At 39.0% G+C, this 10,111-nt stretch overlaps 1 protein-coding gene across 1 annotated transcript in view; it reads left to right on the top strand.

The window, feature by feature from the left end:
- The first annotated feature begins 249 nt into the window (after positions 1 to 249).
- The window catches only part of p2rx3b (purinergic receptor P2X, ligand-gated ion channel, 3b), a 38,438-nt gene continuing 28,576 nt past the window's right edge, over positions 250 to 10,111 (top strand). Inside the window, exons 1-5 of the mRNA XM_085355437.1 lie at positions 250 to 371; positions 5,155 to 5,290; positions 5,369 to 5,440; positions 8,433 to 8,505; positions 8,641 to 8,734. Coding sequence (XP_085211563.1) covers positions 250 to 371; positions 5,155 to 5,290; positions 5,369 to 5,440; positions 8,433 to 8,505; positions 8,641 to 8,734 — 497 coding nt within the window. The remainder of the gene's footprint in view (positions 372 to 5,154; positions 5,291 to 5,368; positions 5,441 to 8,432; positions 8,506 to 8,640; positions 8,735 to 10,111) is intronic.

Below are 10,111 nucleotides of genomic sequence, written 5' to 3'. Positions count from 1 at the left end.
TTACTCATTTTTCACGACACATGAAGCCTGAAGTAACGAGTGAAGAGGAGCAGCTGAAATTAAAAGTGACTGAGCTCCTTCACACAGTGATGAGCTGCAGCTCCTGCGTTCTGTCTTGGATCTAAATCTGTCGCTATCTTTCCTATTTTCAGATCATCTGGAGTCAACTTCCAGCTTTTTTTATTTCGATTCTTCACACAGTGGAATTATTTTTCTAACAAAGGCTTGTCAAGCACAAATACTGCCAGGATGTGGTCTTGCATCACAGACTTCTTCACCTATGAAACCACTAAGTCGGTGGTTGTGAAAAGTTGGACTATTGGAATCATCAACCGTGTTGTCCAGCTCCTCATCATCACTTACTTCATTGGGTGAGTGTTTGCTTGGACTTGGACAGTACCGACATTTATCTGGTTGAATAAAACATCATAACACAAACATGTATTTTAAAGGCTTTGCTGTTCAGTGTTCTGGATTAGTTGTTACATTAGGAAGGTTTAATTCTTCACTTTATTACTTCATATTTTATTATCTTTATAAAGCCACAGTTGTGTTGGTTAAATACATCGTTCATGTTTTACATAAAACCTCTTTGTTACTAGGAAAAGTAACCCATTCACTCAGCTGTAAAAGAAAGCTAACGAAGCATGCTTAATCATCCAAGTAAGGAAACCCCAGAAAGTTGATTTGGCTCATTTGAACGTAGCATTTTGAATGGTCATGATCATGAAACTGAGCTCACGAGCCATTGTTAGTCAGTGTACTAGGTTTGGTCTTCATACAGATGTACTGTAAATCTAACAAACCTTCATGTATTACTACAGTTTGTGGCTCTGAGAGTTAGTGTCTCAGTCCGAGTACTTAGGAATTACAACTGATTACTCGCTCTAATTTAAACGTCAGCAACTGGTGAAAAAATTGAAATTGAAACTTGATCCTTTTCGTCATTTGAGGCAAGAAAGATGTGATTTGTATGCATGCATGCTCTGCTTATGCTGGATTCTGTTCATCGTGAGCTTCCTTACACACTCTAAACCTCTTACTGTCGGGTTGGGTGGTTATGTCGTAGACTCAACCTCTGGTATGTTCTTATTTATCAGGCTATTCTTATTTACAAACTAGCACCCATCAAAAAAGTATGGGAAGCTACTGTTTTGGGTGCCAAGAATTGTTCTTCTTTCTCAGAGGTTCACAGTAAATTTGGAAAAAGAGCATGCAGCTCCTTCCTCCTGGAATCAGCTGGGGAACCAACTGGTCTCACTCAATGAATTTAAAGTAAATGTAAACAACTTGAATGCAGTTAATTCAGGCTCTTTGACTGTGCTTTACTGTTGTATGGATATGCATGCTCTATTAGTTTATGCAACGCATGATTGTCCTGCTGTCCGTCTTGGCCAGGTAAAAGAGATTTTTAATGTGAAGAGTTTGTCGTTTTCCTGTTTTCATAAAGGTAAAAATAATAATAGCAATACTGTGGAGAACAGTCAGAATTGTTCTTTTGGTCCATAGCTGATGAAAAATGGAAATAGCTTCTTGGTCTGAAAGTACCTTGAACATGAATTATTTGTAGTAGCCAGCAGGGGGCAGAATCCTCTGGTTCTGAAAAGACTTGTACATATTTTCCTGTGACTGTAGAGGTCAACAAACAGGATTGTCCAGTCCCACTGGCTAATGTCTTGCAATTAAGAAGTAATTAGCCTCTGAGCATGTGGTGTCCACACTTACCCTGCCTTTTTTTAATCACAGTCTCCAACACTGAGGTGCTGATGTGAACATTCTGAGCTTAGCTTCCTCACTAATGCTTTTCCAACCAGTTACTGTGAGAAGCCACTTTTTTTATGCCCAATTTCTGTTGGAGTCTCTGTCATGCTGGAAGCTAGCCATGTTTCCTCCTTCAAGCACAGGCCGGGGAGGACTGGTGGCAGCTATCTTTTACTCCAGCTCATGAAATAACCAAAGACCCAGACAGGAAGCAGGAGTTTACATTTGGAAGCTTGACTCTAAGCCTCGAATACACTAATTAAAAAACTCTAAAAATAGTTTTGTTTGTTGCTTTCTGTTGTTTATCCCCTTTAATCAGAGTTTCTATTTGAATTCTCTTTTACCTGATTTAATGCTCATTTCAGATAAAATAATTATAGTGGGTGATTAAATTTTCATATAGGTACTGAAATCAACAGCCTAAACACTGCATTTAATCTATTATTAGACCCAGTTGGCTTTAATCACACTCTGGGCCTCATTCTGACACAAGGCATAGGAAATGGACATTAGTGAATACTGTTTAATGTCTGATCTTTTCTTAATAAAGTTTACATGTGCAAAAATGGACTACAAGAAAAAAAAAGAGAACCTCAAATCAGAAGTGCTTGACTTCCTTGTACAACTTACAGACACGGGCCTTAAAGCAGATAGCTCTAGAGAGCAAATGGCATCTCACTAATTTAGAAATTCGTTTTTTCTTTCTTTTTAAGGCCATCAGTGAAGATAGGACTTATTTATCACTGAGTGAAGTAAATGAGTACATCTCCAGGTTTCTCGTCAGAGCTGTAACCAGGCTGATGAAAACTCAGAGCGCTGTTCAGCCCAGCATTCCTTTATCCTTAAACAGTAACCACTCCATCAATTTCTTCACAGATAACATTTTAACCATTAAAGAAAGAAATATTGATGACCATCTCACAGACATTATGTCCAAAACTTTCATTACTACTGATATTTATTTAGACTCTTTTTCTTAGATTGTTTGAGTAATTTGATTACTTCCTCCAACATATCTTTTAGACCCCATTCCTACAAGACTGCTCAAAGACATCCCACCATTAACTAATCCCTTTATCTTAAATATGATCAAAATATCTTTACTCCCTAACTTCTCTTAATATCACGTGACCAGCTGTCTTATATATCTCTGACCTTCCTTTTATCAATTGTTGAACGAGTAGTTGTAAAACAACTGTTCATCTGTAGATATATGGTTTTGTTGAAGTCAGTCAGAGCTCATCACAGCACAGAAACAGCACTAGTGAAAATACTGAATAATCGTACGGCCTCTGACAGTGGACTCATGCCTGTGCATGTCCTGGTAGACCATCGCTGATCTCAACATTGTACTGCACAGATTAGAACATGCCGTGGGTATGAAGGCCACTGCAGTGGTTTGAATCATGTCTATGTAACAGACTCCAGTGTGTTTATGTAAATGTCTTCTTCACATACCGAGGTTAATTATGGAGTTCCACAGGGTTCTGTGCTGAGACCAGTTGTCTGGCCATCGTGGCTCAAGAGTTGGGAGTTCGCCTTGTAATCGGAAGGTTCTCGACAGTCTCGGTCGTTGTGTCCTTGGGCAAGACACTTCACCTGTTGCCTACTGGTGGTGGTCAGAGGGCCCAGTGGCGCCAGTGTCCGGCAGCCTCGCCTCTGTCAGTGCGCCCCAGGGTGGCTGTGGCTACAATGTAGCTTGCCATCACCAGTGTGTGAATGTGTGTGTGAATGGGTGGATGACTGGATGTGTAAAGCGCTTTGGGGTCCTTAGGGACTAGAAAAGCGCTATATAAATACAGGCCATATTTACATTATTTTACATTATTACTGCTATGCAGATGATACTCAGCTTTATCTGTACATGAAGCCATATGAGACACACCGATTAGTTAAACTACAGAAAAAAACACTAATAGATGAAGAAAACTGAACTGAATTGTTTATGCTAGCGATTCCTTCTTAGACTTAGTCTCTCCTACACCGATTGGCACTTAGGATAACTAATGACTTCCAACGACTCCGGTCATTTGTGGTTAGCTCAGCTTCCCAGATGATGCCAACAATGTTCAGATCTTTAACGTCTTCACTTCAGTCTACGACATGGTTGCTCAGTAGCCACTGATGCCTGTCCCAAACCCAGAGGTTAGAAGGAATGGGCATGCACCCCGTAAAAAGTTATCTTGCTACAGAATCAGCTCATGATATCTCGATGTTAGGGATTAGTAGACTCCATTTCTAATTTGATATTAGCTGCTGCTGTTGACTGAAGCCAAAACTGAGCATGAGTATCACGTTCTGTTTTTATTTATTTATTTAACATAACACAAAAGGTTTTTAACCTCCTAAGACCCCAACTCTTCCATGACATGTATTTTTAATTTCTCTTTGATATTTGGACATATTTGGGCCCAATGAATGTAAAAACAAAGAATTACCAGATTCTTTTTTAACCTTATTTTTGTTTTTAAGAAAAATAAGAGCCACATATGAGGATATTCGTTTTAAATTTTGATAGAACAGTAGCAGTATAATGTCCTCGTAAGTGGATGTCAGGCCCATGTAGAGCAAAATTGAGTATTTTAGCCTAAAAACCCCAAAATGTGATGTCCACATATGTGGACGCCAGGTCCTAGGAGGTTAAGCGATGAAAAGGCCTGTACAAAGCATTTCAGAGGGTCGCCAGATTTTTTTTAAAGTTGAAAAATTCCAAACTCTCAGGTGACGTCTTGCAGTTCTGTAAGTAGAACATGCAATAAGTCCAAATGGCTTTGGTGGGAACGGACGCCCATAAACCATCCGTTCTAACATGCAGTCAAAACTGTGAAAGGGTTCATTTTAGACCTAAACAAGATGTTTTATTAAACTGACAGTTTTGCTGCACACACCACAGCAAACAAGCACCAAAGGTAAGAATCCAATAAACCTGAATACTTAGTGAACTCTGTCAGAAAACATGGTTTCCATTGGTAGTATGAATCCTGTTCTCCTGGCTGAAGTCTCACATTTAACAACTTCTGTTTCTTAATGTGGATTTTTGATCTTTATACTGCCTCACTAGAGGCTAAATCACACTGAGAATAATGAGAATAATATGAGAGTAATCACACTTGTCTGCTCTGCAAATTCTCATAGTGACTTCTCAATAGGTCATTCATTTCATTATTTATTTCCAATCAAAAGACCTCAACTCTTAATTATTCTGAAAAGAAAACTCTGAGCTAATGATCACAGATTAGCAGATCTAACTGAATTCCTTTGTAGTGTCTTACAGCGAGCATTTTCAGTGCACTATCCCTGATTGTAGCTAGTGGCAAGAAGGGTTGTTTTTTTAAGTATAATGATGCTTATGATTACATTTTGGCATGCGTCACTCTCTATGTAATGTTTCAGATGGGTGTTTCTCACTGAGAAGGCCTACCAGATTAGAGACACGGCGATTGAATCCTCTGTGATGACCAAGGTCAAAGGCTTTGGAATCTACAATAACAAGGTTATGGATGTAGCAGACTACGTCACTCCTACACAGGTGTGTGTGTATGGACGAATGTAAGAACTGACTGAGTGAAGATGAGATACTGACAGACTGCATTTGTATCTCCTGCAGGGAGCTTCGGTGTTCTGCATCATCACTAAACTGATTACTACAGAGAACCAAGTCCAAGGATACTGTCCTGACGTAAGTCATCATCACCACGACTAACAGATCATCACTCAGTCCTGGGGCTCATTTACTTTACAGATACACAAAGCCAATGTTGGCTACGTGCTAGATGTAAACACAATGCTTTCCCTTTTGGAAAAAGCAATAGTATCTCACCCTGTACAAAAAAGGACAGCGCTCCATTACTTTAACCAGCTGCTGTGATGTGATATAAAGATATAAAGGAATTTGCTGCATTTCTAACTGAAGTCATGATAAAATATGACTCCTTTCTTATTGTTGGGGATTTTAATATTCATGTGTGCTGTCCAGATAAGCCCATGGTTAAAGACTTTTTGAATCTTACTGATTCCTTTAATTTAGTTCGATGTGTGTCTGCACCCACGCAACAGTGTGGCCACACTCTCGATCTGGTTTTAGCCCACTTATTGCCTGTTTTTAATCTGAAAGTCTCCGATCCTGTTTTTTCTGATCATATGCCGGTTCTGTTTGACATCTCTTTATCTAGAAATGAATTCAGGGGGCTTGTCCCTGCAAAGACATCTCGTTTGTTAAATTCTTCCACGGCAGCACGGTTCTCCACCTACTATAATCAGTTCTCCATTCCTGAGACACTCCAATACGTAGAGGAACTCAGTTTTTGGTTTCATACCACTTGTCAGACTGTCTTGGATATTGTTGCTCCTCTAAAAATTAAGCATCCTAAGACAAAGCTTGAACCCTGGTTGAACGATGAAACCCGTGCTGCGAGGCGTGAATGTCGTAGGGCTGAGCGGAGATGGAAAAAAGATAACTTACAGGTCTCTTTACAAAGTTTAAGAGAGTGCTGGGCCTTATATCAGCTTACAATAAAAGAAGCAAAGCGGAAACACTTTGCAAATATTATTATGGTGAATTATCAGAAACCACACATATTGTTTAAGTCAATTGAGACTATTTTAAGCTCTCCCTCTGCTCTTAGTTTTGAGCCTTCACTTGAAATGTGTGAAAGGTTTCTGCACTTCTTTATAAACAAGGTAGCCTCGGCTAGGGCGCAGATTATTTTGCCCACATCTGACCCCTCTGATCTTCCAGTTTGCTCAGCTGTCTTTCAACAGTTTGAGTCGGTTACTCTTGCTCAGCTACAGGAGGTGGTAGTTCATTTAAAGCCTGTAGGCTCACCTTATGATCCTATCCCTCCCCTTTTTCTGAAAGAAGTTTTTTCTACCTTAGGTCCAACTATTTTAACCATTTTAAATAGCAGCCTTACTTCAGGTGTGGTTCCAAAGAATTTCAAAGATGCAATTGTGCAACCACTTCTTAAGAAACCTGGGCTAGATACAAACGCTGTTGAGAATTTTAGACCAATATCTAAGCTGCCCTTTTTATCTAAAGTCTTGGAAAAAATTGTATATGACCAATTGATCTCATACTTGAATGCACAAAATGTTCAGGAGATTTTTCAATCTGGTTTTAAAGCAATGCATAGCACTGAATCAGCACTTTTAAGAATTTTTAATGATATATTTTTATCATGTGATTCTGGTGAAAGTGTCATTCTTATTTTACTCGATTTAACTGCTGCATTTGACACTGTAGACCATGAAATTTTAATCTCACGTTTGGAGCAGTGTGTCGGTATAACAGGTGTGGCTCTGAAATGGTTCAGGTCTTACTTAACAAACCGAACCTTTTCAGTTCGCTTAGGAAACTGTGAGTCCTCCCGAGCTCCGTTGTCTCATGGAGTACCACAGGGTTCCATTCTGGGCCCTATCCTGTTGTCACTTTATTTACTTCCATTGGGCTCAATTTTTAGAAAACACAGACTCTCGTTTCACTGTTATGCAGATGACTGCCAGATTTATGTTCCTCTTAAAAAGAAAGATGGGTCGTCTGTAAATCGTTTACAAACATGTCTGGAGGACGTCAAGTCGTGGTTGGCGCTAAACTTTCTTTGTTTTAATGGTTCTAAAACTGAAGTAATGGTGTTCAGACCTGCCTCCACTGCTGTTCCGTGTGTTAATTTGCAATCCCTGAAATCATTCTGTAAACCAGAGATTGTTAATCTGGGTTTTAAAATGGATCCTGAGCTTAAGCTTGAAAGCCAGATTGGGTTGGTTGTAAGGTCTAGTTTCTTTCATCTGAGGCAACTGGCCAAAATTAAGCACTTTCTTACGAGACAGCAATTTGAAACAGTAATCCACGCTTTTGTAACCGTTCGGCTGGATTACTGTAATTCTCTTTATTTTGGGGTGAGTCGGTCTTCTGTTTTTCGACTGCAGTTAGTCCAGAATGCTGCTGCACGCCTTTTAACTGGCACTCATAGATACGAGCATATCACCCCAGTTTTATATTCACTTCATTGGCTGCCCGTGCATTTTAGGATCCATTTTAAGATGCTTTTATTTGTTTTTAAATGTTTGTCCAATGCTGCCCCTGTGTACCTCTCTGAGCTTCTTCATCCATACATACCTTCCCGGTCCCTCAGGTCGGCAGACCAGCTCCTCCTGAGTGTGCCCAGGACTAATCGTAAGCTCAGAGGGGATCGGGCGTTTGCTGTGGCAGCACCAAAATTGTGGAATGAGTTGCCTTTACATGTTAGACAGGCACCTTCCTTATCTGTTTTTAAATCACGTCTTAAAACATATTTATTTACCTTGGCTTTTAGCACAGCAGGACTTGTTGATGTCTCTTAATACGTTTCTTATTAATTATATTACTTTTAATTTTAAGATATTTTATATGTAATTTAAACTGTTTCCTCTCTGTTTTATATTTGTAGCACTTTGGTCAACATAGTTGGATGTAAAGTGCGTTATAAATAAAGATGCTATGCTATGCTATGCTATGTGAGTGGATTTAGAGAGACGTCGGTGTCAATACAACTGCTGCACATGATGAGAAAATTAAAAATTAATTATAAAATGTATGCACGTATTTGAGGGATGTAAAAAACCAAACACTGTACTGTAAAACAGCTGTGATGCAGCTTTAATGTTCTCTTCACATGTCACTGTATTTTATCCAGAGTGAAAAAAGAAAGTTTCTTTGTACAGACGACAGAAACTGCACAAAGCACATCAATAAGCCGGCAAGTTATGGTGAGATACTTTGTCTTTATCATGCAGTAACAATATTTCACGTTAAAATGATCTGTTGATGACTAGATTTATGTGCATTAATATGTTGAAGTGTTTTACTTTGGACCTTGTACCTGTATTTTCTTTTCTACTCAGGAATTGCTACAGGGAGGTGTGTTCCTTTTAATGCCATGATCAAGACGTGTGAGATTAAGGGTTGGTGTCCTGCTGAGATCGACACCATCAAGCCGTAAGATGATGCTCTGCATGTGGTAAAGAGCTTTTTAGTAGTGATGTGTCGGTTGCAAACGACACGAGCCGGATCTTTGAAGTGAACGATGCTCCTTATCGCGAGCCGTGGGGTTTTTCTTTCTCTCTCTCTCTCTCTCGCACTTTTTTCCGCTTCACTCCGCATGCAAGCCGTGTGCTTTGCACTGGGCAGAGGGGGGAGGGGCAGTAGTTACACTCGCAGTAGCACAGGAACAGAGCGGGAGGGAAGGAGAGAGAAAGAGAGCCAGGGACAACAACGTCACATTAGAAAGGTATAGTAATCATCCACAACTATTTTCAGTTGCAGATGATAAAGGATTCAGAAAGTTTATTCATGCAGGTCCATATGACAGAGAATGTGCATCTTCTTTTTGTTTTCATATTGTAATTTATACTTAATTGTGTTGTGGTTTGCAGTGTTTTGTGTTGTTTCACTTTAAATTTGTTTAAAAGGAAAAAGCTGAAAATTTTAATAGTTAAAAGTTGAAATGTGAATAGTTGGTTTTTGTATTATATGATTTATTTATTACATTTTATGTGGATTGAATAAATAAAAGTATATTTACGGTACCCTAGAGACAAAGCACATACAAACTCCAAAACACGTAAAAACTGTACAAAAGACAACAGCGGTGCTCCAGAATGCTGGGCGCAGTGGTGAGCGTTTGTTACCTAGTGGCTACACAAGCCAGGAAGTACCAAGTTTGTACGTGCTTTTTGGAGTTTGTACGTGTTTTGTCTCTAGGGGGCACCGCATATATTTATATATAAACATACATAGATAAAACCACTTTTTCTTTTACATTAGTAATTCCTTTTGTGCAAAATTTTATATTATTGTTAATAATAAATTAATTAAAGCAACAAAACAACCTGAAGAGCCGGTTCGGAGCTGAAAGAACCGGTTCTCTAAAAAGAGCCGAAAATCCCATCACTACCTTTTAGCAGGCTTTCCCATATGGAAAAGATATTTATAAATCTTATAAAGTTTGTATCTGTCTTGTGTGAAACTTGTACGAAAAGCATACAAGAGTGAAAACAGATATAAGATCCCTAGAAAAATTTGATAAATGAAACTTGTATGTTTTGGATACTTCCTGGAACAATATCTGAAAGTAATGAGAAAGTGGCCACATGAGTAAATCATATAAGCCTTATATGATTCACTATATGAAGTAGGCCACATCTGATGCAAGTTTTTACTATTCCTTTTCAATTCAATTCAATTCAATTTTATTTATATAGCGCCAAATCACAACAAAAGTCGCCTCAAGGCGCTTCATAGATACAGAGAAAAAAACCCAACAATCATATGACCCCCTATGAGCAGCACTTTGGCGACAGTGGGAAGAAAAAA

Source organism: Diplotaxodon limnothrissa, linkage group LG6 (genome assembly GCF_057381915.1).
Source record: "Diplotaxodon limnothrissa isolate DT_005_m linkage group LG6, D_limnothrissa_male_GT1.1, whole genome shotgun sequence".
NCBI lineage: Eukaryota > Metazoa > Chordata > Actinopteri > Cichliformes > Cichlidae > Diplotaxodon > Diplotaxodon limnothrissa.
The sequence above is the reverse complement of the archived record's forward strand: the minus strand, read 5'-3'. Positions and strand labels throughout refer to the sequence as shown.